At 52.0% G+C, this 13,401-nt stretch overlaps 4 protein-coding genes across 4 annotated transcripts; 1 reads left to right on the forward strand and 3 right to left on the reverse strand.

Moving 5' to 3' along the window:
- Positions 1-396: 396 nt before the first annotated feature.
- Positions 397-4,047, reverse strand: M438DRAFT_293228 (Vps54-domain-containing protein). Its single transcript, XM_029901812.1, has 2 exons — positions 3,801-4,047; positions 397-3,741 (listed from the first exon to the last, which is right to left on the reverse strand). Exons 1-2 carry the CDS (start codon positions 3,994-3,996, stop codon positions 704-706), a joined length of 3,234 nt encoding a protein of 1,077 aa, XP_029762780.1. The 5' UTR covers positions 3,997-4,047; the 3' UTR covers positions 397-703.
- A 91-nt stretch (positions 4,048-4,138) lies between these two features.
- On the forward strand, positions 4,139-6,670 carry M438DRAFT_404182 (DNA replication licensing factor mcm5). Its single transcript, XM_029909714.1, has 2 exons — positions 4,139-4,355; positions 4,408-6,670. Exons 1-2 carry the CDS (start codon positions 4,216-4,218, stop codon positions 6,461-6,463), a joined length of 2,196 nt encoding a protein of 731 aa, XP_029762781.1. The 5' UTR covers positions 4,139-4,215; the 3' UTR covers positions 6,464-6,670.
- Positions 6,671-6,983: 313 nt separating this feature from the next.
- Positions 6,984-9,264, reverse strand: M438DRAFT_333486 (vacuolar sorting protein 1; the record flags this gene model as incomplete). Its single annotated transcript, XM_029903612.1, has 4 exons — positions 6,984-7,152; positions 7,208-9,054; positions 9,110-9,182; positions 9,245-9,264. The coding sequence occupies 4 exons, from the start codon at positions 9,262-9,264 to the stop codon at positions 6,984-6,986; spliced, it is 2,109 nt and encodes a 702-aa protein (XP_029762782.1).
- Positions 9,265-9,419: 155 nt separating this feature from the next.
- On the reverse strand, positions 9,420-12,748 carry M438DRAFT_363762 (putative alpha glucosidase II, alpha subunit). Its single transcript, XM_029907670.1, has 3 exons — positions 12,596-12,748; positions 11,766-12,543; positions 9,420-11,707 (listed from the first exon to the last, which is right to left on the reverse strand). Exons 1-3 carry the CDS (start codon positions 12,681-12,683, stop codon positions 9,616-9,618), a joined length of 2,958 nt encoding a protein of 985 aa, XP_029762783.1. The 5' UTR covers positions 12,684-12,748; the 3' UTR covers positions 9,420-9,615.
- Positions 12,749-13,401: the final 653 nt, after the last annotated feature.

The raw sequence follows: 13,401 nt of genomic DNA on the forward strand, positions 1-13,401 counted from the left end.
GGTCACCCACCGTAGTACTAATCTGCCGTTCAACTGCTTATGTATGGCAGAGCGGACGGGATGCCCAGTTTTCAGCTGACTGTGGCCGTACGTGCTTGATTCCTGATCAGGTTAAAATATATTTCACTGGTGTGGGCCACCAAGACGAGTAACCGCGGCGGCATCACATTGAAGACACCGTCAGCACGAAGGTACAATTTCAGGTCTGTGGTTCTGATTCGATGGACTCTTGGAGTGTTTTGGAGCCCTTGCACAACATCAGAGTTTTGGATTGACCATGTCTCGAAGGACATTACGAGACATATGTGGCTCAGGGTCGGGTTGAATAATTAGTGGTTAGAAAGATGACATGTGCAGATTGCCAGGCGACGGCGACCTTTCAGCATCTAAAAAAGGCAGGAAGTTTGGAAAGTACACCGAGTTATAGTCTCAACCGAGTATCAACTAGTTAGCATTGGTGTCGGTGGCAAAATCGCATGATGATGGCAAAAAGTGGTCGTTGAACATATCACCCTGGCCTCGGCTGCCTGATTGCCTGAGTGCAAGTATACCAACCATGCATGGCACCTGCCTTCACTACAATTTCTTCAAACGAGCTAGCTGTTTCTGGCCATAAACTTCGCGAGAGCTCTCGTCTGATCAAAAAGTCGTTTCTCGCACAAAATGCGATAATAGTGGTCGAGTATCTTCATATCTATATCCTCTAAGTTTTCGCATCGTCTTCCTCCTGGTGCTCAGTCGTTGTCTTCTCACTCTCCTTCTCGACAGGCTCAGGCGTTACAGGTAATGGCTTCTCCTTTGCAACCTCGATTGTCTTCAAGTCTGCGTCTTTGGACGGCGGTGGCGGCGGTGGGACAACTGCTTTCTCCTGAACAACGGTCTTTGCACTTACGGCATCGATGAGAGTTTTACCCATGTCTCCGAAGCCATCGATCTTGCTTAGCTTGGAGTCGAACAATTGTGCATCTTTGAGAAGCCTCTGCTTGCCAGCCGCCGTCTTGATCTCCACCCCTTGGAAAGCCTTGAGCCATTGTTCTTTGTAACTGGAAAAGATTTGACTCAGGATGACTGTTACATCCATGTCCGCCAGGTGTCTACTCAGCACGCGATGTAATGTGCCTGTTTCTTTCGTCAAGGTCTCCATGTATGCGCTTGTGCCATCTGCATTCTTCTTCGCCTCTGCGTCGAAGTCGAGCTTCTTCATAGCATTGACATGGGATGTTGCTCTGGCCGTCATAATTTCAACCAGCTTGTCGTGGATGGCCATTTGGTGATCTTGGTATAGTCGCTTCAGCTTGTCGAACTCGCCAAGCACTTCGCCCTTGTTGGCCGAGCTTGCGTGTCTCCGTACCGATTCACGGAGGTATGGTGACATGGCAATAACGAAGCTGAGCGCCTGCGATGCGAGAGCTAGATGCTTGGTGGTGATGTTCTTCAAGCCAGCAATACGTGTGGCGCCAGCGCCAAGAATGAGTTGCGACGTCCGAGAGTTGAAAGTTCGCAGAACATCGATCAGAGCGGGCACCGCGGCCGAGGTGATGGATGGTATGCTGGCCATCAGAGCAAGGAAGTTGTCGATCGGGCGAAGCAGAGAAATAGCAGACGAAACTAAGATGTAGCGTGTTTCATCAACGTAAGCAGGACGATTAGCTGGTTTTGTATCATTATTCTCGCCATTTGGTGCAGGGGTGCCATTAGTGGACTCTGGTTGCGATGGGTCTTCCCAGACACGCGTCCCTCGAAGCCATACAGCCGGATCTGAGGACATGCCTTCCAATATGCGAGAGAGCAATGCCTGGTCTGGCTCTTTGAAGTCCTTAGCCTCCCATTGATCCGAGTCCAGAGTCTGCGCAATACGCTGGTTTTCGGCATCGCCAAATGCCCGCACGAAAGTGTTGATCTGCGTGTTCACTAAAGCCTTGAGCTGAGTGCCAGAGCGACCTGAGATGGCCTCGCACTCGTCGGCAAACAAGCGGTTGATGGTGAAGTACCGAAGGAAGCGCTCCAGAGGTAATTGGTTCACCTGCTCAGTACGGACCTTGAGGATTCTCGTGACCTGAGTATGCGCGACATCGACTGCCTGACCCAACAGACTAGACATGTCCAGAGCTTGACTCAACTCTTCTTGTATCCCGCTTATGCGAGGTGCTGGACTTCGTGATCGATCGGCTGGCCTCACACTGGGACTCAAAGGTGACTTCAGCGAGTCCGGAGCGTCCATAGTACTCGTGACATCTAGTAGCACCTTTATCTGGATACTTAGACGTCGCAAAGCTTCACTGATATCGGTGTAAATGTTGACCACCATATCTTCAGCAGTCTCCTCATCCATGGCACGTAGGTTTCTGGCGAGAATTATGGACTTCTCTTGTTGGCTCGCAGCTTTACTAGTGCGGGTAGCAACTGACGTGACAGACTCGTTGTCGTCGTCATTGGAACTAGGGAGGTGTTTCCGTATCAGATGCTTCATCTCCCTCATGATGGCCTCTCTGAAATCAGCCGTCGCTTGTGCAGTCTGGCCAGAATTGCTCAAGCCGTGCAATGAAGCCAGCAGATCTTTTCGGAATTGTTCGTCAATCTCCATGTAAGCCGTCGGACCAGATTGCAAGCCTCGTAAACGCATTGATGTACTGGCCCAGCGGCGCATAGTGTCTTTCGGTGGAACGTGATCGATATGCCTTCGTAGATCTGATAGTAATGTTTCGAGGAAGCGAGACTCGAAGCCTCGGCCTATGCGGAAGCGCAGTTGGTTCATAGAGTCAGAAAGACCTTGGAGAGCATGGAGGGAGCGCAAATCATGCAACTCTGCGGCAGGAGCATCTGACGAGAGATTCGGTTGTCCGGCGATCAAGCGATCGAGACGTAACATTGCACTTGCAGCAGCATCGTATTCACCCTTCTCGACCAGCTCTTCACAATCCTTTGCATCCTGAACAACACGGGCAACTTGGTCGACAGCATTGGCGAGCTTTTGCATATTTTGGTATCTCCTGCGCAAGTTTGCGACGTCCAAACCACGGATTGCCATATCTTGATCCAACTTGGCCAAACCAGCCCTTAGCTTTTGTATCCTTGCGACAGAATCCGAAGCCTCTTGTTCCAAATCGCGCAAAGAGCCAAGTGCAGCGAAGAAAGAAGTCGAGGCGGACGAAATAGACTGAATGAGGTGGACCTCTACGGTATCCAAGTACCATGACAGCTTCTCTTGCAGGATGGCGTTACTAGCCAGAGCCTTTCGCGGAGGGAGAGGGAGACCATTTGCAGACTGCTCTTGCTTTGCGGATCCGGGGGCGATTTCGGCGCGTTCGCTGACGACATCGAAGGTCCTGGGGTTCTCAAGTTGGAAGTTCTCATCGAAGTAAACGGAGGGGATGGTGGACAAGGGGGTAGGCTCGTTCAGTCGTCGTCTCGCATAGGCGCTAGAACGACGAGTCGGCTGGGGAGAGTCGGTGGGAGAGAGTAGAGAGGCGGCCGAGTTATGGCGACTAAGTACGGGGCTCGTCGGGACATGGGTCTGTTGGGTGGACTTTGTGTCGCGACGTAGACGATGGAGGTTGTCGAACAGGGGACCGAGGCGGGAGATGTAGTGCTTGAAGGCAGACGGGTCGACGTTGGGTATGTTGGTCAGAGTAACGGGAGGAATGTCGCGAGTGGTGGGAGCACGGTAGGTGGAGGAAGTCGAGGCGGCCGGAGTCAGGAGGCCAGTGCGGATTATGGGAGGTTGCAGGAGGGTCGAGATGGCTGTATCACGTTTAGGACAGGCATGGTAGACGGTGTGTGTGGATTGACAGGAAGCGCACCGTTCTGACCGGCCTCCCTGAGTGAATGACTGCCTCTTTGAGCATTGATATCTAGGGAGCCGCCTATTGAGGCTATCGAGATGGTACTGTCATTGGACAGGCGGCGCGAAGGACGGCGCTGGTAGGACGAGGGAAAGGGATAGGCCGAGTGGAGCGACGAGGGCGAGTCGAGCAGATCGGCACCGTCTTCCGACATGTCATGAACATTCTATCACCAAGTCGATGTCAAGAGTTGAAGCTCCCTCCGCAATCATCATCAAGTGAATCCACCGACGCCAGCGCTATTCTGTAGACGACCCGACGCTATGCCCGATCAGGCGCTAATTGATTGCCGCGCGACCGCGACTCGGGCCTTGTTTCCTTCGACTTTCTCCTGCGTGTTTACCCCCCCAAATATCACCTTCACATCGCAACAATGGACAGAGCTTCAGTCTACACCTTGAGTGTCTTCCCTGAGGACCGCAGCCAAAGCGGTCCCGATTCTCGCGGTGCTATTCAAGAACAACTTGTCAATTTCATCTTGGACTTTAACATCCAAAATGCCTTCCTATACAGGTGTGTTGGCTTGCGTCGTACGTCTGTCGCAATTCTGACAAAGTCCGACCAGAGATCAGATCCGAGAAAACGTCCTCTCCAAACAGTACTACTGCGACGTCGACATGGCCCACCTCATTGCTTACGACGAGCAACTCGCCCACCGCCTGAACAACGAGCCCGGCGACATGATCCCCCTGTTCGAAGCTGCCATCAAGCACTGCGCCCAACGAATCGTCTACCCCTCACAACGGAACATCAACCTCCCTGCACACCAGCTCTTGTTGCATTCGTCCGTCACCCAGACCCTGATCCGTGGCCTGACAGCTATGCACGTTTCCCATCTGGTCCGCATCCCCGGAATCGTCATTGGCGCTAGCACTCTCTCCTCAAAGGCCACAGTCTTGCACATCCAATGTCGCAATTGTCAACACTCGCAAAACATCTCAGTACTGGGTGGCTTCTCCGGCCTGACCCTGCCTCGCACTTGTGCTCGCTCAACACAACCTGGTGAAGACTCGGCCAAGTGTCCCCTGGATCCCTATTTTGTTGTCCACGAAAAGTGTCAGTTCATCGACCAGCAGGTCATCAAGCTGCAAGAGGCTCCCGACGACGTCCCCGTTGGTGAACTGCCCCGCCACATCCACATCTCAGCAGACCGCTACTTGACCAATCGCGTCGTGCCCGGTTCACGATGCACCGTCATGGGCGTCTTCAGCACATACCAGTCAAAGACAAAGGGCTCAGGAGCCGCTGTCGCCATCCGCACTCCTTACCTGCGCGCCGTCGGTATCCAAACTGACGTCGACCACACCGCAAAAGGTGGCGCTCACTTCACAGAAGAGGAGGAACAAGACTTCCTGGAAATGAGCAGGAGGCCCGATCTATACGAGCGCTTCGCAGAGTGCATTGCCCCATCCATCTACGGGAACAAGGACATTAAAAAGGCCATCACATGTTTGCTCATGGGTGGTAGCAAGAAGATTCTACCCGACGGCATGAAGCTTCGTGGTGATATCAACGTTCTGCTCCTTGGTGATCCTGGTACCGCCAAATCTCAACTTCTCAAGTTTGTCGAGAAAGCCGCTCCCATTGCCATTTACACCTCCGGCAAAGGTTCATCTGCTGCGGGTTTGACGGCCTCAGTACAACGTGACCAAAATTCCCGTGAATTCTACCTGGAAGGTGGTGCCATGGTTCTTGCAGACGGTGGTGTTGTCTGTATCGATGAGTTCGACAAGATGCGCGATGAAGATCGTGTTGCCATCCACGAAGCCATGGAACAACAGACCATCTCGATCGCAAAGGCCGGTATCACAACCATCCTCAACGCCCGTACTTCTGTCCTTGCGGCTGCCAATCCTATCTTCGGCCGTTACGATGACCTCAAGTCTCCTGGTGAGAACATTGACTTCCAGACAACCATTCTCAGTAGATTCGATCTCATCTTCATCGTAAGAGACGAGCACGACCGCGGCCGTGATGAGCGCATCGCAAAGCACGTCATGGGCATTCATATGGGTGGCAACGGAAACCAAGATCAACAACAAGCTGCTCCCTCAATTCCGGTCGAGAAAATGAAGCGCTACATTAGCTACTGCAAGACGCGATGCGCGCCCCGTCTATCACCTGAAGCCGCCGAGAAGCTGTCCTCGCACTTCGTCAGCATCAGAAGACAAGTCGCCCAAGCCGAAGCGTCTGCCAACCAACGTTCGAGTATCCCTATCACTGTGAGACAGTTGGAGTCGCTCGTCCGTATCACCGAAGCTTTGGCCAAAATCTCTCTCTCCCCCATCGCAACAGAACACCATGTTGATGAAGCCATCCGCCTGTTCTTGGGCAGTACCATGGATGCCGTCTTGTCACAAAATGGCGAGTCTAATGCTGCCAACGCCGCCGGAATCTCTGGCAATCGTGAGCTCGTTGATGAAATTTCAAAGGTCGAAGACGAGTTGCGAAAGCGCTTGCCTATCGGTTACACAGCAAGTCTGGCCACCTTGAGGCGCGAGTTCGTGGAAAGGAAAAAGTACTCTGAACAATCTCTCAACAGAGCCATCTGGGCATTGCAGAAGAGAGACAGTCTTCAACTCCGAAAGGGTGGTGCCCAAGTGTACAGAAGCGGTGTTTAATGACCCAGTGCGATATACGGCGTATGTTCAGAGTGATGGGATATGAGGTCTTGGCCAGGTTGTTTATGGGCGTTGAGGTGTGGTCTAGGAAGGCTCAGAAGCCATGTTACATGCAAGTTCAATCAGATACCATTTTGTTTCCTAAACTTGATAAACAAACGTTCACCTCAATGCTTTCTCATTTGACGGCAGAAGTATTCTGTAGATGCTGCCGTAACCCCACAAAGTGCACACATCTGGGAATGGTCAAATGTCTCTCTCTCTCTCTCTCTCTCTCTCTCTCTCTCTCTCTCTCTCTCTCTCTCTTACATAGACCATTGATACACCAAGCGCCACTCTGCGGCAAAGAGAACCAAAGAACAGACGTTTTGCCTCCATTCCCGTCACCCCTTTCATGCTCACTTGTCTCATCCTCGTCTATGCTCCGTGATTTGGGGGGAAAAGAAGAGCAAACTATTACGCCGGTGAACCAAAATGGACAGAAACCAGAACAGAATACAATTGGCAAGCAAGGAACAAACTACTGCACCTGACTGACAATCTCGTTGGCCTTGCCCAAACTCTCAACCATTTGCTGGCACTCCTTGCGCCTGCGGACGGTGTAGTCGCTCTCTTTGAGTAGGTCGTCGAATTCTTGTGTGCGGTACATTTGTTCCAGAAGCTCGCGCTGCATCTCTTCTTTTGAGAACCTGTTTAGAGAATGGTTAGTCAAGCTTTATAAGGAATGCGAAGGGTTCAACTTACTGCACCAGAGTCAACATGATGGCTTTGGGGACCATGTCGATCATTGTACGGCGCACAATGTTGAAGTAGCTGGTGATCAGAAGCTTGATGACTTCCACCTCTTCGCTCTCCTTCTCGCTGAGTGTACCGCTGGCCTTGAGAGTAGGTGGGGGTGCCTCCATGGCAGCCATCTTCTTCTTGTTCTTGCTGGCGAAGAAACTGCCAAAGAAACCGCCCGACGCCTCGTTGCCATCAAGAGACAATGAGGGGCTGGCAGCACGCGGCGGCACGGCAGATGGTGGCAGAGGCTTGCCAGTCTTGGGATCTACTTGGGTGGGTCTGGCGGCATGGCGACGCTCGTTGACGATAGCCATAGCTCTATGGCCGTTGAGGAAGTCAGGGTGACCGGTGTTGACGTAGCAGGCTTCCATGGCAACAAGGTCCTTGACGAGCTTGTTGGACGGCTCCATGGACTTCTTGAAGAAGGTGATGACAGTCTGGTAGAGCTTCTCCTTCAATCCAGGATATCTTCTGAAAAGAGGCTTGTTCAAGAGTTGACCTAGAATACGCACAAGTTCGTCGTGGACGAGAGAAACACACTTCAAACTGGGATCTTCTAGCCTCTTGATCTGTTGCTTGACGATGAGCTCGAATGCGGTAGTACCGACAAACAGAGCGGGCGAAGAGCCAGAGGAGTTGTAGAGGATGGTACGGATGTCAATATCTTTGACCTGGTCGAAGGGGTCAACAGCCTTGACACCGTTGGCGTAGAGCTCGTGGAAGACGAAAGAGATTCTGGCACCACCAGAAAGTTCGATGCTGGACAGCTCTTGGTTGTTTCCCTCGAGGACGGTTCTGTACTCGTTGGAGAACTCGGTAATGATGTTGAGGACAATGTTTGCGCTGTTGCCGAGGATGGAATCGCCGAGAGTCCCGAGTTCGGCCGTGTACTTTTGCAATGAGGCAGAGATCCTGGCCTTGATGTCAGGAAGTGTCTGCTTGATGTGCATCATGAGAATGAGGTTCAGCTTGCGGGCAAGGTAAGGAGTACCGCAGTAGCTGCTCTTGTTGCGGTAGGCCTTGTGGTTTTCGAAGAAAGCGCGCTCGTGCTCGAGAGCGTATGAAATGGCCTTTTTGTTCTCAATATCGCGTTGGCCACGGTTGACCACAGGGACGTAGCCCAGTCGCAGAGGAATGATTCTACCAGCAAGAATGTCGACGACGTCAGTACCGTCGTCCATCAGATCAACCTTTGTCAAAACACCAATGGTGCGCTGACCTTCGGGGTCGACTTCACGGGCCAGCTTAAGACCGTCCGAGTTGGCCAGATCGGTGTTGGCAGCAGTGACAGCGAGGATGATGGCGTTGGGCTTGCTGATCTGCTTGAGGACCATCTCGCGAATCTGGCGCTCAATGTCGCGGGGCTGGTCACCCACGGGCACCTTTGTGAGACCGGGCAAATCGACCAGCGTCAGGGTCAAGACATTGGGCGAGTAGATGCGCAAGTTGATGGGTGCAGGTGAGATGCCGGCATTGCGACCAGTCTTGGACTCGGTTTCGCGCACGATCTCATCGCGGATCTTGTTGAAATCGTAGAATTTTTGGCCGGGAATGTGCAGGAACTCGCCCCACTCGTCCACGTTGGACTCCTTGTCGGCGGCTCCATCGACAGCCTCGGCAGCTGCGCCATTCTCTTGCTTGGGCAGAGGGGCTCGGTTGATGAGTTGCAGGATGAGCGGCCGTCTTGTCACGATACCAGTTCCTCGCGGCAGGAAGTCCCTGCCCACTATGTTTTCCAAGACCGAGCTCTTTCCGCTTGATTGCGATCCTACGACGGCGATTTGGGGGAGATCGATGGGGTTTTGGACCTGCGAGGCGCATTGTTAACATCGAGTCCGGGCACGCAGTGGGGTAGAGTCGTACGCCAACTGTGGTGAAGACATCCTGAAGCTTGTTCACCAGTGTGATGAGACCGGGGTCGTTGACGTTGATACTTCTATTCAGACGTGTTAGAGCTACACGTCAAGTGAGAGTTGCTGCCTCCTGAATCCGACTTACGCGGACGCATTTGTAGCCATCTTCGGCGGCGAGCTGCGTGTGTGCTTGTTGCGCAAGTGTTAGATGATGAACAGGGAGCCTAGCAGAGGCTTTTGGAGCGTCCTGCTGTTATACGAAACGAAAAAGGCGAAAGAAGGTAGTTGCGGTGTGATTAGGGTCAATGTTCAGTTAGCTTCTTGGATTGATTGACCACCTTGCCAAGGCGGGCGTGACGTTTGGTTGCTCCAAGCACTCTCCACAATTCGAGTCCCTTATCATGCTGCCTCAAACACAGCCTCCGAGGCTCTCTTTTCTCGAGCCTGCCGAATTACACCAAACAAAGAAAACAGTCACTCATACTTGTAGCAGTCTATCTAGCCTCTACGTTTTGTCTATGCAAACCCAATCTTCCAACCTCCGCCGATGCTAACCTGAGGGTTTCTGACTACAGCCCAATCTGCCTTGCCTGATTCTCCACCAACAAATTCGAATCCGGCCTTTTTGCTCTCACCGCTGCTACTTGTTCCCTCTTCTGACACATCAACCTCTGTCTTGCCCTTCCAAGATGAAGGCGCGTTGACAATCACAATCTTCTCTACTCTAACATCCTTCATCTGCTGGAGATATTGGGCCGTCTTTTTGCCCTTGCTGCTTAGGTCCTCGGAGGCGAGCGACCATGTAGCACCAGTGTATGTGAAGCGACGATGGATATATGCGCCTTGCTCGTAATCGTACGTCTCGCCATCGTCCAGGTACAGCTCGCCTTCTGCATTTCCGTCGTTGCCAAGCACCACAACAAGCGTGAAAGGGTCAAACTTCATCAGTCCACTGGATCTTCTTGGGCGATCACGTCTAGGGACAATGTGACCACCTCTCATGAGAAGTGGGATCTTGTCGAGAGGAGCATTTATCTTGACGTGGCCAGGACCACTGTAAACGGTGTAGTCCGAGTAGTCAAAGTACTTCTCACCATCGGGCAGGTACATCTCGACACTGGTAGCTCCTTCTTTGGTGACGGGCTTGACCAACAGACCAGTCGACCCGAGGTACATCTGATCGTCGATAGCGAAACCCTTCTCATCACCTGGGTGTGCATAGTACATAGGCTGCACAATTGGTGCTCCGTTCTTGCTTGCCGTGTGGAACGCTGTGTACCATGCAGGAAGCAGAGCATAGCGAAGTCTCAAGGCTTGTGTGACGATGCCCTTTTCAAGATCGGGCAGAAGGTAAGGTTCGCGGCGGCGAGTATCGATGTGAGCGTGGGCACGGAAGAAGGGGTAGAAAGCGCCTGCTTGATACCAGCGAGTGAGTAGCTCTCGGGATGGGTTGCCGAAGAAACCACCGACATCAGCACCAGCGAAAGGGAAGCCTGAGACGCCTAGAGACAATATCATGGGAAGAGATGCCTCAAGGTGCTCCCAGTTTGCTTGGTTGTCACCAGTCCACATGGCTCCCATGCGCTGCGAGCCAGCGTAGAATGAACGGGTCAAGACGAAAGGTCTGACTCCTCCAGCCTTCTCCTCTTCCTTGTTACGCGACACCAGACCTTCGAAAGTGGCATTGACCAATGTGAGTCCGTTGAGATTGTGTACATCTCTGTGCTCCCAGTTGCCATGGTGCAAGTTGTCCTTGGGCATGGTAGTCTCGGGACCGTTGAAGACTGAAGGCTCGTTCATGTCGTTCCATAACCAGAGATTGTGAGCCGAGCCCTTGAACTTTGCATACTGGAACAATTGTCCCCACCACTTGCGGGCAGCAGGAGAGAAACAGTCAACCCAGTATGAAGAACCGGGCCAGCACCAACCTTCATAGATGTTGCCATCCTTGTTATGGGTGGCAAGATCTTTAGACTTGAGCTCGTCGACGACAGAGTATCCACCCTCGTTCTTGATGTGAGGATCAATAATAGCAACAAGCTTCCTCTCGTGATCATCAAGCTGCTTTTGCATTCCAAGAGGATTGGGGAAGGTCAGAGGATCCCAGGTGAAATACTTCTTGCCATCGGTATATTCGATGTCAAGCCAGATAACATCGTAAGGAATTTGAGATTTGTCAAACTTGCGGTCAACGTCTTTGACATCCTCGTCGGTGACATAGTTCCATCGGCACTGGTGATGAGCGATGGCGAACTGCTGAGGGAGTTGAGTGTAGCCGGTAAGCTCAGAGAAGGATGAGACAACATCCTTGGGCGTAGGACCGAGGAAGACAAAGATATCAAGCAGGCCAGATTCAGAAAACCAGTGAGTCTGAGTGTCAGTGTGAGATCCAATACCAAGACTCAGAGGATTGGCACTTGACTTGGACTTGACAATATCGATCCAAGTCTCTGCAGCGTTGAGCCAGAAGACACCGACGGTTGAATCCTTCTTATGAGCTTGCATAAAGGGAATGGCGCCATAGAGAGTCATGGGGCTGTTCATCTCATACTCGAAGACATCGGCGTTGTAGAGACGGTATGGGTCGTTGAAATTGCCCTCACCACCACTGTTGAGCAGGTTAGCATCCTAGTGACTGTAGCAAACTACAGATAGTTCGCACGTACCGAGTTTGTCTCAATGAAAGAGGGCCAGTGTGCTCGGGAACACCAAAGACGTGCTCGTAGCCTGGGAAAGTAACGTCGAGGGCTACACTCTCAGGGCCGCGAGGCTTGGTGTCGGTGTTTCCACCAAAGGCTTCATCCCACCAAGTACTTTCATCCTCACCCACATCCTTCTTGACTTCATCGCCTTCAGCTTCTCCCTCCTTCTTCTCTTGTTGCGGCTTGTCAACCTTGGCACGCCAGTGCTCGACGTTCAACAAGCCTCTATCGTTCAACTTGATGTGTGTCTCTCCATCTCTCTTGAACTCAATACCAAATGGGGAGTGACTAACGATGGCCTCGAACTTGCTGCCAGGACCATACGAGATCTTGGTGGTACCGGGCTGAGCATCTTTGGCAGCTGCAGCACCAGAGCTGAGCTTAGTCCCGCCAACAATAGCCCATTTCTCGGCCTCGTTGTAACGCTCTTTACGGGCCTTTGAGCCATGGCGGAGCTCGATATCACCCTTCTGACGCTTCTCTTCATCGACAATAACTCTGGCAGAGCCGGATTCGAAGAACGAGATGGTGACGGGTAGGCGAATAGTTTGATCGGAAGTTGCAATGGTCTTGAGGATGGTTCCTGACAACTGGCCCTTGGAGAAAGTAAGGGAGGCGGAGTCGAGGGCATAAGGACTAGTCCACGAGGAAGCGAGTGAAGCGGCAGAGTCGGCGTAGGCTCTGTTGCGTTTACAGAAGCCAGACTGGTCACACGTCTTGAAGTTCTCGTGTTTCACAGACACTTGGGTGGTTTTAGCTATAGCCCTTCTAAGGTGCATCGAATGGGGACTTACCAGCTGGTGAAAAGAGACAGCACAAGGCTGCAAGCAGAAGAAGCAGTTGTGTCCATCTGGACGGAGATACTGCAATTGCAGTAGCCATGATTCGCCGATGCAGTTGCTGCCAATTGACACTTTACACTTCTCGACTCTCCATTAGTTGAAGAGTCCGGGGCAGTGATGCAGAAGCTTTGGCCAACTGGAAGTGAAACGTAAACCCCGCCAGGAACAATCGGCAGTTTCCGCCCCGACCGCTCCTCATGAATTCCAAAATCTTGCCTGCCAAAAATAGATCTTTGCTTTACACTGTTGATCAAGCAATCACCTCTACGGCCATGTCTTCCAAACAGCAAACATCGCTATTTCGTTTGATTCAAAGTTATCAATACTTTAATGGAGACCTAGCTTAAGCTAAATATTGACTTTCGCCGGCATCGACCTCACCCTTCTAGGCACCTGTCTAATCTTGTTCGTGGTCCTTACCCATTCCGCCTTAATAGAGTTCCATCGACTCCTAGTTATCGTGCTTCACCATTAACTAGATTAATAGATAGACCAAACGTGACAACTCGATAGATTGGTTTGCTTCTTTAGAAGGCCGCTTAAGCCGTCAGTTGTTGCAACGCCTTGGTCACTATAGGATCCGACTAGAGCATCGAGAGGAGCGACTTAGTTCCCTTCACGTTAGGTAAAAGAAGTCTAACATAGCTTGGCTAGCGCGGTTGATCCGAATGATACTGTCGAGTTAAGTATGAAGGCGATAGATTAAAGCACGCGTCCACCGCATCCATGGTGCGCTCGAATCTCTAAAAATTTGGGTT

This window comes from Aureobasidium pullulans, assembly GCF_000721785.1.
Source record: "Aureobasidium pullulans EXF-150 unplaced genomic scaffold scaffold_5, whole genome shotgun sequence".
Lineage (NCBI taxonomy): Eukaryota > Fungi > Ascomycota > Dothideomycetes > Dothideales > Saccotheciaceae > Aureobasidium > Aureobasidium pullulans.